The following is a 17,800-nucleotide window of genomic DNA, read 5'->3' on the forward strand; positions in this document are numbered from 1 at the left end:
GGTGTTCCAGTCTTTGCAACAGCAAGTAAAGATCCTGAGATACCTGTGTTTCATGGGAAGATAACTCCTTCAGGTAGGGCTGGATGCCATGTAGAAAGGCTAGGGGTGTGACTCTAGTTTCTGTTCAGCTCATTTCTTAGGCTGACATCAAACAGGAGATAATTTCTAATTCATGTAGCAATATCTTCGCCTACTACCTTTCCACCCTGTAGCAGGCAAAGGGATATTCTGTTTAAATCAAGAACGTTTTATCCTTACATTGGATTTGAGGGCTGCTTATCACATTAATGTCGGGTAAATGATAACTTATGTAGACAAACTTCCAGCCAGATGGCAGAGAAGCCTAGAGAAGTGTCTGAGGATCTGATCTAAAATTACAGCTCTTTTGATCCAGGCTGATTCTGCAATTGCTATATTAGTAAACAATAGCCACGGTCAAGGTGGTGCTGCCCTGGTATAGAATGCTGTGCAAGGCACCCTGTGTGGCTGGGAGACTGGCCAGAGCTTCCCAGTGATTCTGAGTACCTCGAGCAAAGACTCCAAAGGAAATCCTGGCTGAAGTGAGTCATAAGAAATGCTCGTTTGCACTTGATCTAGCTTCTAAAGGGTTACAAAATGTTGTTTCCTGGAGGATCTGCCAATGTGTCTGCGTGTCCTTAGCCTTCTCTTTGTTCTGTTCTCTTCTTCTTACCCTTTCCTTCGCTCTCATTCCCCTCCTCTTCTTGCCTGAATACATTTTGAAAACAGTACTACAATGCTCCCTGCTTCAAGATTACAGTGTACTTTACTAGGTATGATTTAATTAGGGCCCTTATTATGTTTTCAGCAGCTTAAGGTGGGCCTTTCAACTTATCTACCTAATTGGTTGCACAAGAAGTTTCACAGCCCATGACAAAACATTGTCAGTGATCAAAGTCAAAATTCTGCATAAAGGAAAAATATTAATAATAAGATTATTCTTCAAGTGTGCACTGCTAATTATGTCCAGAATGTAACCGTAGAAACACTTTTGACTGATGTGAGCTTTGTCTAATAAACATGAATCTTCAGTGAGCTATGAAAAGTGACACTTCCAGCTTTACACTGGTGAAGGCTAATTTTGCTTATTAAATAATTTTTACACATTTCCCTGTTTTGTGTCTCTTTCCTCTCCATTTGGCTCTCCTCATTTCTCTGCCTCTTATTTCTCAGGTGACCACCCCTGAGATGGTGATGCCCAGCAGCATGTTCCTCCCAGCAGCTGTTCCAGATCGAGACGGGAACTCCAATCTGGAGGAGGCAGGAAAGCAGCCTGGTTAGTGTCATTTTTTACCCATAGAAATGCAAAGAAAATGACATAATGGGTCAAAATTTTCACTGAGCAAGAGTGCCAAGAATCCTTTACAATACTCCTAAGGTTAATGTAATTGATCAAGAGATGAGGGGCACTTATACTCTGACTCCTGGCATGTATTTGTACACTGTTCAAATTGTTTAAAGTGAGAGAAAATCAGGTGAGAACCAGTGGGATTTTGGTGGACACATGTCCCCTTAGACCATACATTTAGGAAGTAAACAACCAGAGACTCAGTCAATAGACCCATGCATGACTCGCCATTCTAAGCCATTCAGCATTTGTTCTCTGAGGACTTAATTATTAGGGAGTTTTGGCCCCCGTGAGTGATTTTGGGGCACTCGATTTGTTGTCTGTTGAGGAGCTTCCTTTGCACGAAGTTCTTTGAGTCTTCTGGGATTGCTTTAGGACCCAGTGTAGAGATGCATTTGGAAAGAACGTTTTTTTAGACATAGATGTTGGTGCCCATGGTGGTTCCAAGCTAGATGGATCATTAGACCTCCATTTATGAGGCTCTCCTACATCTTTCACCTCTTGTCAGCACCTAAGATTTAAGTTGGGAAGACTTCAGCCACATTATTGGCTGGCCCACTTTAGAAGGTAGACAGCTGACTTTATAAAATAAAGGGTCAGGATATGTATGGGTGTAAAAAAAATTGTTACATCTTTTAATAGTTGGCCACTTGAATGTAAATAGAGGTGACAGTCAAAAGTAATATTCCAAAATTTCTTGTATTACAATGGGACAGCAGTTATCTTAAATTCCCCCAACCTAGGGTGGCATTAATTCACATATTCTACAGTTGAGGTCCATGTAAAAGGGGAATCCAGTCTAAGATCAGTAACCTTCAAACCCATGCTTGAGAAATTCAAGATGCTGAGTCAAGCACCTGAATGTTGTATAAGAGATCTATGATACAATACATTCCTATTATGAGTGAAACTTTTGTATTTCCTTTTATTCCCCTCTGTTCGTGTGCACTTGCTTATAATATGTACTCTTTGCAGGAGCTGTATGGAGACAGTCTGTGTTCTAATTGGGTATTTCCTTTATGAGAAGATTCTATTTGTGAGGACTTGCTAGGTAGATAGCTCTAGGAGCCATCTTTGAAAGAAAGCTTTCTTTATCATTGGGATTGGTATGTATTTATTTATTTTTTACAGAAACCTCAGAGGATTTGGGAAAGAACATCTTGCCCTCTGTAAGCACAGAGCACAGTGGAGATTTGAAACCTTCTCCTGCTGACCCAGGGGCTGTGAGAGAAGATTCAGGCTTCCTGTGCTGGAAGAAGGGGTGCAACCAGGTTTTCAAAACTTCTGCCACTCTTCAGACCCACTTCAATGAGGTTCATGCCAAGCGGCCTCAGCTGCCTGTGTCAGATCGCCATGTGTACAAGTATCGCTGTAATCAATGCAGCCTGGCTTTCAAGACCATTGAAAAGCTCCAGCTCCATTCTCAGTACCACGTGATCAGAGCTGCCACCATGTGCTGTCTTTGTCAGCGCAGTTTCCGAACTTTCCAGGCTCTGAAAAAACACCTTGAGACAAGCCACCTGGAGTTGAGTGAGGCCGACATCCAACAGCTTTATGGTGGCCTTCTGGCCAACGGGGACCTCCTAGCAATGGGAGACCCTACCCTGGCCGAGGACCACACCATAATTGTTGAGGAAGACAAGGAGGAAGAGAGTGATTTGGAAGATAAACAGAGCCCAACAGGCAGTGACTCTGGGTCGGTACAAGAAGACTCAGGCTCAGAGCCAAAGAGAGCTCTACCTTTCAGGAAAGGCCCCAACTTCACCATGGAAAAATTTCTAGACCCCTCTCGCCCTTACAAGTGTACCGTCTGCAAGGAATCCTTCACTCAAAAAAATATCCTGTTAGTGCACTACAATTCTGTCTCCCACCTGCATAAGTTAAAGAGAGCCCTTCAAGAGTCGGCAACTGGTCAGCCCGAACCCACCAGCAGCCCAGACAACAAACCTTTCAAGTGTAACACTTGTAATGTGGCCTATAGCCAGAGTTCCACTTTGGAGATCCACATGAGGTCTGTGTTGCATCAAACCAAGGCCCGAGCAGCCAAGTTGGAGGCTGCAAGTGGCAATAGCAATGGGACTGGGAATAGCAGCAGTGTCTCCCTGAGCTCCTCCACCCCAAGTCCTGTGAGCACCAGTGGCAGTAACACCTTTACCACCACCAATCCAAGCAGTGCTGGCATCGCTCCGAGCTCCAACTTACTGAGCCAAGTGCCTGCTGAAAGCGTAGGGATGCCGCCCCTGGGGAATCCCATCGGTGCCAATATCACTTCCCCTTCAGAGCCCAAGGAGGCGAATCGGAAGAAGCTAGCAGATATGATTGCATCCAGGCAGCAGCAACAGCAGCAGCAGCAACAACAAGCACAGACACTGGCCCAGGCCCAGGCTCAAGTTCAAGCTCACCTGCAGCAGGAGCTGCAGCAGCAGGCTGCCCTGATCCAGTCTCAGCTGTTCAACCCCACCCTCCTTCCTCACTTCCCCATGACCACAGAGACCCTGCTGCAGCTCCAGCAGCAGCAGCATCTCCTCTTCCCCTTCTACATCCCCAGTGCAGAGTTCCAGCTCAACCCTGAGGTGAGCTTGCCAGTGACCAGCGGGGCGCTGACGCTGACGGGGACGGGCCCGGGCCTGCTGGATGATCTGAAGGCTCAGGTTCAGATCCCACCGCAGAGCCACCAGCAGATCCTACAGCAGCAGCAGCAAAGCCAGTTGTCTCTGTCCCAGAGTCACTCGGCCCTTCTGCAGCCAAGCCAGCACCCCGAAAAGAAAAACAAACTGATCATCAAAGAAAAGGAAAAAGAAAGCCAGAGAGAGAGGGACAGTGCTGAGGTGGGAGAGGGCAATCCAGCACCCAAGGAATCGCTGCCGGATGCCTTGAAGGCTAAAGAGAAGAAAGAGTTAGCACCGGCAGGTAGTTCCGAGCCTTCCATGCTCCCTCCGCGCATCGCCTCAGATGCGAGAGGGAACGCCACCAAGGCCTTACTGGAGAACTTTGGCTTTGAGCTGGTCATTCAGTACAACGAGAACAAACAGAAGGTGCAGAAGAAGAATGGGAAGACTGAGCAGGGAGAGAACCTGGAAAAGCTGGAGTGTGACTCCTGTGGCAAGTTGTTTTCTAACATCTTGATTTTAAAGAGTCATCAAGAGCACGTTCACCAAAACTACTTTCCCTTTAAACAGTTAGAGAGATTTGCTAAACAGTACCGAGAGCACTACGATAAACTGTACCCCCTGAGGCCCCAGACCCCGGAGCCCCCACCACCACCTCCCCCACCCCCTCCTCCACCCCCACTTCCCTCAGCACCGCCTCAGCCAGCTTCCACGCCAGCCATCCCTGTATCGGCCCCGCCCATCACTTCACCGACGATCGCACCGACCCAGCCATCTGTGCCACTCACCCAGCTCTCCATGCCCATGGAGCTGCCCATCTTCTCCCCGCTGATGATGCAGACGATGCCACTGCAGACCTTGCCGGCTCAGCTTCCCCCTCAACTTGGACCTGTGGAGCCTCTGCCTGCGGACCTGGCCCAGCTGTACCAGCATCAGCTCAATCCAAGCCTGCTCCAGCAACAGAACAAGAGGCCTCGCACCAGAATCACAGATGACCAGCTCCGGGTCCTGCGACAGTATTTTGACATTAACAACTCCCCCAGTGAAGAGCAGATCAAAGAAATGGCAGACAAGTCTGGGTTGCCCCAGAAGGTGATCAAGCACTGGTTCAGAAACACCCTCTTCAAAGAGAGGCAGCGTAACAAGGATTCCCCTTACAACTTTAGCAATCCTCCTATCACCAGCCTGGAGGAGCTCAAGATTGACTCCCGGCCCCCTTCTCCGGAACCGCAGAAGCAGGAGTACTGGGGAAGCAAGAGGTCTTCAAGAACAAGGTTTACAGATTACCAACTGAGAGTCCTACAGGATTTCTTTGATGCCAATGCTTACCCAAAGGATGATGAATTTGAGCAACTCTCTAATTTACTGAACCTTCCAACCCGAGTCATAGTGGTGTGGTTTCAAAATGCCCGACAGAAGGCCAGGAAAAATTATGAGAATCAGGGGGAGGGCAAAGATGGAGAGCGGCGCGAGCTTACAAACGATAGGTATATTCGAACAAGCAACTTGAACTACCAGTGCAAAAAATGTAGCCTGGTGTTTCAGCGCATCTTTGATCTCATCAAGCATCAGAAGAAGCTGTGTTACAAAGATGAGGATGAGGAGGGGCAGGATGACAGCCAAAATGAGGATTCCATGGATGCCATGGAAATCCTGACACCCACCAGCTCCTCCTGCAGCACCCCAATGCCCTCACAGGCATACAGCGCCCCAGCATCATCGGCCAACACAGCTTCCTCTGCTTTCTTACAGCTCACGGCAGAGGCTGACGAACTGGCCACTTTTAGTTCAAAAACAGAGGCGAGTGATGAGAAACCAAAGCAGGCTGAACCTCCCAGTGCACAGCCAAGCCAAACCCAAGAAAAGCAAGGACAACCAAAGGCAGAGCTGCAGCAGCAAGACCAGCCTGAGCAGAAGACAAACACAGCCCAGCAAAAGCTCCCACAGCTCACTTCCCCTGCTGCGTTGCCACAGCCTCCTCCACAAGCACCCCCACCTCAGTGCCCCTTACCCCAGTCAAGCCCCAGTCCTTCCCAGCTCTCCCACCTGCCCCTCAAGCCCCTCCACACGTCGACTCCTCAACAGTTGGCAAACCTACCTCCTCAGCTAATCCCCTACCAGTGTGACCAATGTAAGTTGGCATTTCCATCGTTTGAGCACTGGCAGGAGCATCAGCAGCTTCATTTTCTGAGTGCACAGAATCAGTTCATCCACCCCCAGTTTTTGGACAGGTCACTGGATATGCCTTTCATGCTGTTTGACCCTAGTAACCCACTCCTGGCAAGCCAGCTGCTCTCTGGGGCCATACCTCAGATTCCAGCCAGCTCGGCCACTTCTCCTTCAACTCCGACCTCCACAATGAACACTCTGAAGAGGAAGCTGGAGGAAAAGGCCAGTGCAAGCCCTGGAGAAAATGACAGTGGGACAGGAGGAGAAGAACCTCAGAGAGACAAGCGTTTGAGGACAACTATTACACCAGAACAGCTAGAAATACTGTACCAAAAGTATCTATTAGACTCCAATCCAACTCGAAAGATGTTGGATCACATTGCGCATGAGGTGGGCTTAAAGAAACGTGTGGTACAAGTCTGGTTTCAGAATACCCGAGCCCGGGAACGGAAAGGACAGTTCCGGGCTGTGGGCCCAGCCCAGGCCCATAGGAGATGCCCCTTTTGCAGAGCACTCTTCAAAGCCAAGACTGCCCTTGAGGCTCATATCCGGTCCCGTCATTGGCATGAAGCCAAGAGAGCTGGCTACAACCTTACTCTGTCTGCAATGCTCCTAGACTGTGATGGGGGACTTCAGATGAAAGGAGATATTTTTGATGGAACCAGTTTTTCCCACCTACCCCCAAGCAGTAGTGATGGCCAAGGTGTGCCCCTCTCACCTGTGAGTAAAACCATGGAGTTGTCTCCCAGAACTCTTCTTAGCCCTTCTTCCATCAAGGTGGAAGGGATTGAAGACTTTGAAAGCCCCTCCATGTCCTCAGTTAATCTAAACTTTGACCAAACCAAGCTGGACAATGACGACTGTTCCTCTGTCAACACAGCAATCACAGATACCACTACAGGAGACGAGGGCAACGCAGATAATGACAGTGCAACGGGAATAGCAACTGAAACCAAATCCTCCTCTGCACCCAATGAAGGGTTGACCAAAGCGGCCATGATGGCAATGTCTGAGTATGAAGATCGGTTGTCATCGGGTCTGGTCAGTCCAGCCCCAAGCTTTTACAGCAAGGAATATGACAATGAAGGTACAGTGGACTATAGTGAAACCTCAAGCCTTGCAGACCCCTGCTCCCCGAGTCCTGGTGCAAGTGGGTCAGCAGGCAAATCTGGAGACAGTGGGGATCGGCCAGGGCAGAAACGTTTTCGCACTCAGATGACCAATCTGCAGCTCAAAGTCCTCAAGTCATGCTTTAATGACTACAGGACACCCACCATGCTAGAGTGTGAGGTCCTGGGCAATGATATTGGACTGCCAAAGAGAGTTGTTCAGGTCTGGTTCCAGAATGCCCGGGCAAAAGAAAAGAAGTCCAAGTTAAGCATGGCCAAGCATTTTGGTATAAACCAAACAAGTTACGAGGGACCGAAAACAGAGTGCACTTTGTGTGGCATCAAGTACAGCGCTAGGCTGTCTGTACGTGACCATATCTTTTCCCAACAGCATATCTCCAAAGTTAAAGACACCATTGGAAGCCAGTTGGACAAGGAGAAAGAATACTTTGACCCAGCCACTGTACGTCAGTTGATGGCTCAACAAGAGTTGGACCGGATTAAAAAGGCCAATGAGGTCCTCGGACTGGCAGCTCAGCAGCAAGGGATGTTTGACAATGCCCCTCTTCAGGCTCTCAACCTTCCTACAGCATATCCCACGCTCCAGGGCATTCCTCCTGTGTTGCTCCCCAGCCTCAACAGCCCCTCTTTGCCGGGCTTTACTCCATCCAACACAGGTGGGTTCTGCTTTAGGTGATTCTTACAGCATTAAATAGCTGCCCCATTAGTATTTTGTTCTGTGGCTACCACCCAAACCCTAAGAATGTTGGGCAGATAGGAAAAAGCTTCCCTTTCTACTTCTCTAACAGCAACAAAACTTCTGGTCCCCTTCATTGAGTCTCCCTAGTGCTGTGGTGTACATGGTTCTATGATGTCCCAATCTCAGGGATGGGGAACCCCCCCCCCCCCAGTAGGAACGGTCTTCTCTGAAATCATTCTTATTTCCTGTGTTGAGTAGCACCACCAGGGTGTGTGCTATAGTGAAGAACTTGAGGGTCCTGGCATACTAAATCCTGAGGTATTTTCAAGAAAGAGGTTTTCATCCTAAACCCTTCCAGTCAGTCTTTGTGAAAATGCCACTGCCATGTAGATATTTGTTGAAAATAGAAGACATTTGAGTATCCTAGCTAATTCTGAATTGTGCCCTTTGGAAACTGGTTCAAGAAAATTTAAATCAAGTCCTTATCCTTACCTGTGGTTCCTGCCCATTTTTAGAGAGCTGTTCTGGCAGAACTGCTATCGGGAAGAAGCTCTTATATATGGATCCTTACTCCTGGTCTTCTTATCTAGCCAGAACGACAGTGGCTCTATCAGTTCCTAATGAGACTCCCTTTGTACTCGAATGCACTGGCCAGGAATCCTGTATTGGGTAGTATGGTTCTGAATCTTCCAGAGAGACAAAAAAACATTAATGGTCATTTTTAGGGGTCTTCAGTCACCCCTTCATTTCCTTTTGCCCATCTCTCTTTGCTCCCCATAGTCCCCTAATTCACACATATACTTGGTACTCTTATTTTTCTTCTTAATAGGGAGTTTGATAGTTTGCACCCCTCTCTTGTTCCCCCTCCTTTGTCCTCACCTGTCTTCTCTGGAGCCAGCTCTCTTTCCTAAATTGGACCTCCAGGATCCTGTGAAACTTAGGCACAAGTCAGCAAGTTTCCCCCATGGCCTACATTGACCAGTGGACCTTTACCAAAGGAGAGCCCTTCAGAGTGCCTCCTTGCCTTCAAAACGTGTCCCTGTTCCCAGGGGTTGAAAAAGTGAAAGCATTAAGATGTGTAACTCATTGCTTATGTTTGTTAGCAAGTAATGTCGCAGAGTTATGCTAAAGCCAACTAGACATAAACCAAGAATCAAGCTATGGGAGGTGTCTAGGCACTGAATTACCCTTGCAGCCTAGGACCTTGGCAGAAGAACTTGGGATGGCCCAACGTTTCGTAATAATGTGAAAAGCATTAGAATCAGAATGTCTGATCTATTCCCCTTGTTTTACAGATGAGAAAACTGAGGGCCAGAGAGGTCAAGACCATTCAGCAAGCTAGGGTAGGAGCCAGAGCTCCCACCCAGGCCTCCAGGCTCCCAGTGCTATGTGCTCCTTCCACAACACTCAATATGAGCCAGTCAGTCAACAGGTATATGTTTAGTGCTGCTCAGGTTATGACCACTAAGAGTGGATTCAAGATAGAAAAATATGCTGTTAATTATTAGAGGCAGCCAGGTATGTCCCAGTTACCACCACCTAACAGTACCACAGCTCCCAGGAGCACTGGATCTGGAATGGGGGAACAAACTTGTATTTATATGTCAGGCCCAATGGTAAGCTGTTTCCAAATGACCTTTCATTTAGTCCCTACAACAATCTATTGTAGAAGGCTGAGGTTCTGCACAGTTAATTAGCGTAAGGCCACACAGCAGCTCTGTGTCAAACGTAATCCATACTGCATCAATTTGACTCCAGAGTTGGGTGACAAGTACCAGGAGGATGAAGGGCCTTACTTGGTTCTAATCTTACAGATGAGCAAAAAATGAGGCCACAGAATTATTCTGAGAATATATTTAGCAGAGCTTGGTAAATATAGCAAGCATTCCGTAAATGATCCTTAAAATTCTTTCTCTTCTATTCAAGATACATTAGTTACATTAGGCCTTCTAACCTGGATCCTTCTTCTGAAAGCCTGATGCCATAGAGATAGGAAATCTCTAGCTGTTTTTGCATTGCCTTGCTGATCTTTTGGCTCTGACTCCAACCTAAAACTTGGAGCAGGCCTGTTGCCTGTAAGTAGACAGAAAGAGCTGCGTCCTAAGTTGTCGACTTCATAATCCATTTGCTCTCCATCTTGTTTGTGCCAGTTTAACCAGTGAACCTTTATGGGGTTTTTCTGAGTCACACTGTTTCAGTCCCTTCTGTGCATTGAGGAAACTGGATGACTTAATTTCAGTCGTCCCTTTCTGCTGTTCTGAAAGAATAGATTAATGCTATTCCACAAAGCTGAGGGAAGCATCTTCCTTGGCTTTCCAAACATTAATGGATCTTTTTCTGGGATTGACAGCTTGAGGCAACCTTGTCCTCTTCGTCTGAAATTTGAGAGTTTTTACATGCTGCCCCACTGTGAAGTCAACATCGTCTTCACCCAGGTGTGCACTTCCGTGTGTTTTTTTCTTACAAGGCCCGTGTTGTGCTATAGAACACCCAATCCTAGCTTTCTGGCAGAAGTTGGTCCAGAAGAAATAGTGAGGAGCTATGGGTTTAATTTTACGTTTGGTACGCTCTGAAGCAAAGGGATGAATACCGTCTAGTTTCTGAAGTGTGCTGAATGTAATGATCTGAGGTCCACTGCCTGTGAATTCTTCTCAGCATCTCCTCATTCAGCACACCTGGTCTCCCTTCCTCACAATGCTGTCCTCTTCTACCACCACCTTGATGTACCAGTAGCAGTGTTGTCTTCCGTCACCCTGGAACAAAAGACAGACTCAAACCAGGAGAGAACTATGGGTGAGGGAGGATATTCGGCTCTGGGTTGGGTAAAGGCTTCACAGGTAGAATGTGACTGTGGATGGGGCTGTAACCCATGTGGGCCTGGTGACATGGTCAAAGACCTTTCCTACTCACAAGCAGGGCTAGGTTGCCATGTCTTAGGAAGCGGTGGGATCAACATTTTGGGCCCTACCATTTCTGATACTGCTTTTCTCCTCTCCCTGTGGCTGGTTTCTCAAGCAACTGCAGCCTTTGTACATGTCATTCAAATGAGTAGGAAGACAGCATGCTCCATTTTTCCAGCAAATTCCAGAATCCTATTCATAGATGGTTACATTTTTCAAAAGATTTGTTAAAGCAGAGTAGCTGAACCAAGGTAATGGGACCGTTTTCCCTAAATGGATTGTTTTTAGTTCTTCCCATAGCTCTTCTCTTTGCCCTCTTAACATGCCCATTCTGCTACAGCAATGGAGGTCAGAGAGGAACATGTGTTTGTTCACATGGGCTTTGGGCTTGGGCCAGGTTTCTTGCTTTTGCTCTCTTCTTTTCCTCTCTCCTGTACAACTTCTGGTGTGGTCACTTAGCTATATTATTTCTGTGGAGCTTTCATGAAGGCCTTTGGTTCAAATGGGTCCCAGCTGGAACCAGCTGGTTTGGGGAACTCACCAAAGAAAATATGAATTAGTGGGTGTGGCACTTGTGGTAGGAAGGTGTTAGAAGTTGTTTAGCTGAAAGGGAAAATCGGGGAGCTGACTCAGGGTCAGGTACTGATCAGAATACAAGGTGAGACACCTCTATTGAAAATGGTGGTTCTGAGAGGATCTTTAGGATTTAAACCTTGAGATCTCAGACTTTGTGCCAGTGACACAGATAAGACATCTTGAGCTTCAGCCTCACCACCCCAGACTGACATGTGGTTCTGTTTGTTTCAGCTTTAACGTCTCCTAAACCGAACTTGATGGGTCTGCCCAGCACAACAGTTCCTTCCCCTGGCCTCCCCACATCTGGATTACCAAATAAACCGTCCTCAGCATCGCTGAGCTCCCCGACCCCAGCACAAGCCACCATGGCGATGGCCCCTCAGCAACCCCCCCAACCCCAGCAGCAGCTACAGGTGCAGCCGCCGCCGCCCGCAGCCCAGCCACCAGCTGCACCACAGCTCCCACCCCAACAGCAGCAACAGCAGCGCAAGGACAAAGACAGTGAGAAGGTCAAGGAGAAGGAAAAGGCACACAAAGGGAAAGGGGAGCCCCTCCCTGTCCCCAAGAAGGAGAAAGGAGAGGCCCCCACAGCGGCCACAGCCACGATCTCAGCCCCGCTGCCCGCCATGGAGTATGCAGTGGACCCTGCGCAGCTGCAGGCCCTGCAGGCAGCCTTGACTTCGGACCCCACAGCGTTGCTCACGAGCCAGTTCCTTCCTTACTTTGTACCAGGCTTCTCTCCTTACTATGCCCCCCAGATCCCCGGCGCCCTGCAGAGCGGGTACCTGCAGCCTATGTATGGCATGGAAGGCCTGTTCCCCTACAGCCCTGCACTGTCGCAGGCCCTGATGGGGCTGTCCCCGGGCTCCCTACTGCAGCAGTACCAGCAATACCAGCAGAGTCTGCAGGAGGCGATCCAGCAGCAGCAGCAGCGGCAACTGCAGCAGCAGCAGCAAAAAGTGCAGCAGCAGCCCAAAGCAAGCCAAACCCCAGTCCCCCAGGGGGCTGCTTCCCCAGACAAAGACCCTGCCAAAGAATCCCCCAAACCAGAAGAGCAGAAAAACGCACCCCGTGAGGTGTCCCCCCTCCTGCCGAAACCCCCTGAAGAGCCAGAAGCAGAAAGCAAAAGTGCGGACTCCCTCTATGACCCCTTCATTGTTCCAAAGGTGCAGTACAAGTTGGTCTGCCGCAAGTGCCAGGCGGGCTTCGGTGACGAGGAGGCGGCAAGGAGTCACCTGAAGTCCCTCTGCTTCTTCGGCCAGTCTGTGGTGAACCTGCAAGAGATGGTGCTTCACGTCCCCACGGGCGGCGGCGGCAGTGGCGGCGGCAGCGGTGGCGGCGGTGGCGGCGGCGGCTCGTACCACTGCCTGGCGTGCGAGAGCGCGCTCTGTGGGGAGGAAGCTCTGAGTCAACATCTCGAGTCGGCCTTGCACAAACACAGAACAATCACGAGAGCAGCAAGAAACGCCAAAGAGCACCCTAGTTTATTACCTCACTCTGCCTGCTTCCCCGATCCTAGCACCGCATCTACCTCGCAGTCTGCCGCTCACTCAAACGACAGCCCCCCTCCCCCGTCGGCCGCCGCCCCCTCCTCGTCCTCCGCTTCCCCCCACGCCTCCAGGAAGTCTTGGCCGCAAGTGGTCTCCCGGGCTTCGGCCGCGAAGCCCCCTTCTTTTCCTCCTCTCTCCTCATCTTCAACGGTTACCTCAAGTTCATGCAGCACCTCAGGGGTTCAGCCCTCGATGCCAACAGACGACTATTCGGAGGAGTCTGACACGGATCTCAGCCAAAAGTCCGACGGACCGGCGAGCCCGGTGGAGGGTCCCAAAGACCCCAGCTGCCCCAAGGACAGTGGTCTGACCAGTGTAGGAACGGACACCTTCAGATTGTAAGCTTTGAAGATGAACAATAACAAATGAATTTAAATAAAAAAGATTAATAACAAACCAATTTCAAAAATAGACTAACTGCAATTCCAAAGCTTCTAACCAAAAAAAAAAAAAAAAAAAAAAAAAAAAAGGAAAAAAAAGAAAAAGCGTGGGTTGTTTTCCCATATACCTATCTATGCCGGTGATTTTACATTCTTTTCTTTTTTCTTTCAATATTAAAAAAAAAAAAAACAAAAAACAACAAAAAAACAAAAACAAAAAAAACCACCTTAACCCTGTTACATTGTGTCCTTTTGAAGGTACTATTGGTCTGGGAAACAGAAGTCCGCAGGGCCTCCCTAATGTCTTTGGAGCTTAAACCCCTTGTATATTTGCCCTCTTTTCAATAAACGCCCCATGTTGATAGCACAGAGGAGCCCGGCATGCACTGTATGGGAAAGCAGTCCACCTTGTTACAGTTTTAAATTTCTTGCTATCTTAGCATTCAGATACCAATGGCTTGCTAAAAGAAAAAAAGAAATGTAATGTCTTTTTATTCTCAGGTCAATCGCTCACACTTTGTTCTGTTTTCAGAATCATTGTTTTATAATATATTATTTTTTCAGTTTTTCTTTTGTTCCAGAAAAGATTTTTTTGTTAATTTAAAAACGGGCAGAAAGTATTCGAGAAAAACAATGTGAACTGCTTTAGCTTTCTGGGGATTTAAAGGATAGCTTTTCTGCTGAAGCCAATTTCAAGGGGAAAAGTTAAGCACTCCCACTTTCAGAAAAAAAAAAAAACCCACACACAGAGTGTTGAGGACTTGTAGCTTAAAAAAATAAGTTTTAAAAACTGACTTTCTGTATTTATGATAGATATGACCATTTTTGGTGTTGAGTAGATTGTTGCATTGGAAATGAACTGAAGCAGTATGGTAGATTTAAAAGGAAAAAAAAAAAAAAACCTTTTGTGTACATTTAGCTTTTTGTATGGTCCAGCTGACAGCTCCTCATTTGATGTTGTCTTGTTCATTCCTAGCAGATAGATTGCAATCCGTTGATTCGCCTAAGCTTTTCTCCCCTTTGTCCCTTAATTCCACTTTCTCCTTCCTCCTCCCACCCTATAATCTCCCACTTAAGGTAGCTGCCTTCATTTCTTCGAGGGAGCTACAGAATTATTTTATAAAACTAAAGAATTTCAAAAGGTTCTAGGGGTCATTAGGATCCTCACAGATTATTTTTGGTTGGGGAGTTGAAACTTTTTAAAGGCATATAATTCTAGTTACCTATGTCTGTAAGCCTTGTGCCATTTATTATTTATCCTTCCTCTTTAGCTTTCCCTTTTATCCCTTCTTTTCCTCCTTGTTTGGTAGATGCTTCACATATTCTTAAACTAAAGCATTTGTTTCGGTTTGTGTAATTGGGCTGTATGCTTTTCTTTCTAAAAAAGTTTTTGGTTAGGGGTTTTGTTTTTGTTTTCTTTCCTCTCAGAAAAAGAAATTTCATGCTTTAAATAAAATCCAAAGACACACCCTTTCACTGCTGATGCAGAAAAAAGGGAAAGGGTTCTTGTTACTTGAGAATTTGTTTCTGATTTAAACAAACAAGACTTAGTTTAATAAAAGAAAGAGTAAAAACAAAAGATTCCCAGGTTGTTATGTGCTTCTTCTGCAAGCAGAGAGGCAGCTGTTAATGACAATTCCATATACCAAAAGACACATTTTTTTACTTCAAAGTTTTGTCCTTGTGTTAGGCAGTCTGAGCGGCGAGTGATCCAGAGTGCAGCCAACAAAGAAGCAGATAGCAATGTACAAAGAGCAAAAAAGGAACCGTATGCGAGGCACTTGTATTTATGTTAATATATGTATTCCTGTAACACATAATACAACGTAACATACACCTTTTCTCATCTTAAAACAACGGTCTGAACTTTGAAAGGAAAACTTTGTGCTGCTAAAACGTAGATTTTTGGAGACAAATAGATGCTTTGCTGTTTCACTTTCATAGCCAAACATCAACAGAAACAATCTCCCCTTACCCCAAAAGTGTGAAATCCTTTTCCCCTTCATTCTCTTCCTTATGTTTCAAAAGGGAACTTTGAAGACTGTGAATGCAGGTTCCATTGGTCACCTTTCGGGCTTCTTTCCCCAGTGCTGAAGCCACTCAACGACTTTGCAAAAGACTGGAGCATTCCAAGATCTGAAAATGGATTTCTTTTTTTCTTTTTTCTCTTTATCTTTTTTAGCCGGGACTATTTTATTTTTATGAATTTGTTTTTGATTTAATGAAAGAGTAGATCCTGAACTGTTGTACATATTTCTAACTAGGCTGATGCACAGTGCAAATTCCTTTTTTTTTTTTTAATTTTTTAAGTAGAAATACTAAAGAGTACCATCTAACTATTCATACCAGTATCCAGTTGTAGCATAAGGTGTCAAAAACAAGTACACAAAAACATTTGCTGTTTTAACAAACTGTTTTCTTTTAACAAGAATTCTTGTATTTCTCCCTGTGTTTGAGATGAACATTTTTAAATTTTAAAGTTGTACAGTTTTTTGTTTTCCATTATTTTATCTTGTTTGTAACTCTATGAAATATATATATATTTTTTGCCATTTAACTGTTGTATGTTACTCTGTGTCTGTATCATATAGATAAAAAAATTGTTTTTGTTTTGGGTTCTCTATGTGATACCAATTAACAATTTAACACTAGCTTTACCTGTCAAATTCTGCTAGGTTTTTTCTGAAAACTTTGTTTTCAAAAATGATATTGCTTGGTAATAGTGCAATTTCTATCCCTTTTCCTCCTCCCTCAACTTTAAGTTCATTTCCTTGAAATTTTGCTACCCCCCTCCACAATGTTTTTTGTTTTTTGTTTTGTTTTTTGAGCTACTATGCCATCCTCCCTCTGTGAGGCAGAGTGACTGTCAGTGTTTTGTTATGCCATGCCTTGACCTGTGGGTGTATTTGGTAACAGCGAGTGGTTGCGTAGATTGGCTAAGCATGCTTCCACCCACCAGTGTTTCTCAGAGGGGTTATGTGATTGTTTCATCCTGGAGTGGGTTGCACACTCAATGCTTTCCTCTACAACTCTACCATCCACATACATGTTCATTTAAAAAACAATTCTCCACATTAACTCAGAAGTAGCAAAGCAGTCAGTGATGGTGACAATTAGAGGTCAAGTATGAGCTAGTTAGATGTTTGTGGGTTGACATCCACTTTGGCTGTGACCGGTACCATTTACAAAGCATGAATTCACTACAATGCTCAACTGTTTAGATTGGTCTCACTAGGAGAGTTTAACTCCTGTCTGTTGCATAGTAGGTAGCTGAATAGGATATCTCAACTCACTTTTTAAATTAGTTCTTCACCTCTATTGACACTTCATACTTTGGTTGTTCTTTTTTTCCAAATATTCCAAAGTGTGGGTTGGCACTACACACCATTCAGCCATAGCACCATGTGAACCCACCAAATGGAACTTATTTCAACCATCTTTCCTCCATCCTTCCAAAAAGAAACTTAAGAAGGAAATACACACACACACACACAGAAAAGTTTAATAAATCTAGGAAGTTTTTTTTTTAATTAAAAGCTATTTAAAGAAATGAATGTGGCCAAAGTTTTACATGATTGAAAATAAAGTAAAACAGACGGCATGTGTTTAAACCTGAGTTTATCAGGCATGGCAGGAAGTTGCAGGAGAGAGAGGCAGTGACCCAAGCCAGTGCACTTGATATTCATGGACATATATTTTTTTTAAATAAATTAAAACATTTTAAATAGAAGCATAAATTGAGTTGGTTGTTTGTTGGCGCTGAGATACTGCCCACTGTGAAACAAAGCTTTGACTAGTTTTTTTTGTTTGTTTACTTTCTGGGGGGGGGGGGGGAGGGATGGGGGCAAGTTTGGGTAGGAAAGAAAGCATAAATGAACGTGACCCTGAGGTGAAGAGGTATATGAACAGCCTTTGCAATGTACAAAAAACAAAAAACAAAAAAACAAAAAAAAAATAGAGCAAGTGAAACCAAAAATGATGTTCTTGGTGTTTTTCTATAATGTAGTCTTGTTAGCTTTTTTGTTACTGTAACAATGCTGATCTCGAACTGTACCAAAATACATGGAGACTAACAAACAGAACCACATGGAACTTTCAAACTGAAAAAAAAATTTGTCACAAAAACTTTGTTGTCATAGTTAAGTTGATTGTAGATGGTAATTGAATATACTCCTTTGAAAATATTTCATCAAGTATGTTTCCTGCTCATTGTGATACATTAAAAAAAATATGAGCAAAAGTTCTTGTCTTATGTCATCAGATTTTGTGTGCGTGCATGAGTGATAAAGAGACTGATGACTGGCAGAGAGTGTACAGATGAACAGTATCTTGAGGTTGCATGTACTTATTCCAAGGTACACAAGCTCCTTGGTATTTTTAAGTGTCCTTGTATTTCCCATCTCCTGGTGCTCATGAAAGTGCAGCAAGTTTTGGCCATGAT

General features: G+C 45.6%; 1 protein-coding gene and 1 long non-coding RNA gene across 6 annotated transcripts in view; one reads left to right on the top strand and one right to left on the bottom strand.

Annotated features, from left to right (window-relative positions):
* The window catches only part of ZFHX3 (zinc finger homeobox 3), a 250,120-nt gene extending 232,521 nt beyond the window's left edge, over positions 1 to 17,599 (top strand). For 4 of the 5 annotated variants that reach the window (XM_053906608.1, XM_053906606.1, XM_053906607.1 and 1 more), the window contains 3 exons: positions 1,192 to 1,294; positions 2,498 to 7,930; positions 11,661 to 17,599. In XM_053906608.1, the coding sequence (XP_053762583.1) occupies positions 1,192 to 1,294; positions 2,498 to 7,930; positions 11,661 to 13,321 (7,197 nt within the window). In that variant the 3' untranslated portion in view covers positions 13,322 to 17,599. Of the gene's footprint in view, positions 1 to 1,191; positions 1,295 to 2,497; positions 7,931 to 9,248; positions 9,386 to 11,660 lie in introns of all 5 variants that reach the window. The other variant, XR_008423547.1, reaches the window with a different exon arrangement.
* On the bottom strand, positions 9,792 to 12,766 carry LOC109270687 (uncharacterized). The gene is made up of 2 exons (XR_002081642.2): positions 12,665 to 12,766; positions 9,792 to 10,706 (listed from the first exon to the last, which is right to left on the bottom strand). It is a non-coding gene; the product is annotated as an uncharacterized LOC109270687 (long non-coding RNA).
* Positions 17,600 to 17,800: the final 201 nt, after the last annotated feature.

The sequence above is a fragment of the Panthera pardus genome, unplaced genomic scaffold (assembly GCF_024362965.1).
Source record: "Panthera pardus isolate Hobbes unplaced genomic scaffold, ASM2436296v1 HiC_scaffold_19, whole genome shotgun sequence".
NCBI lineage: Eukaryota > Metazoa > Chordata > Mammalia > Carnivora > Felidae > Panthera > Panthera pardus.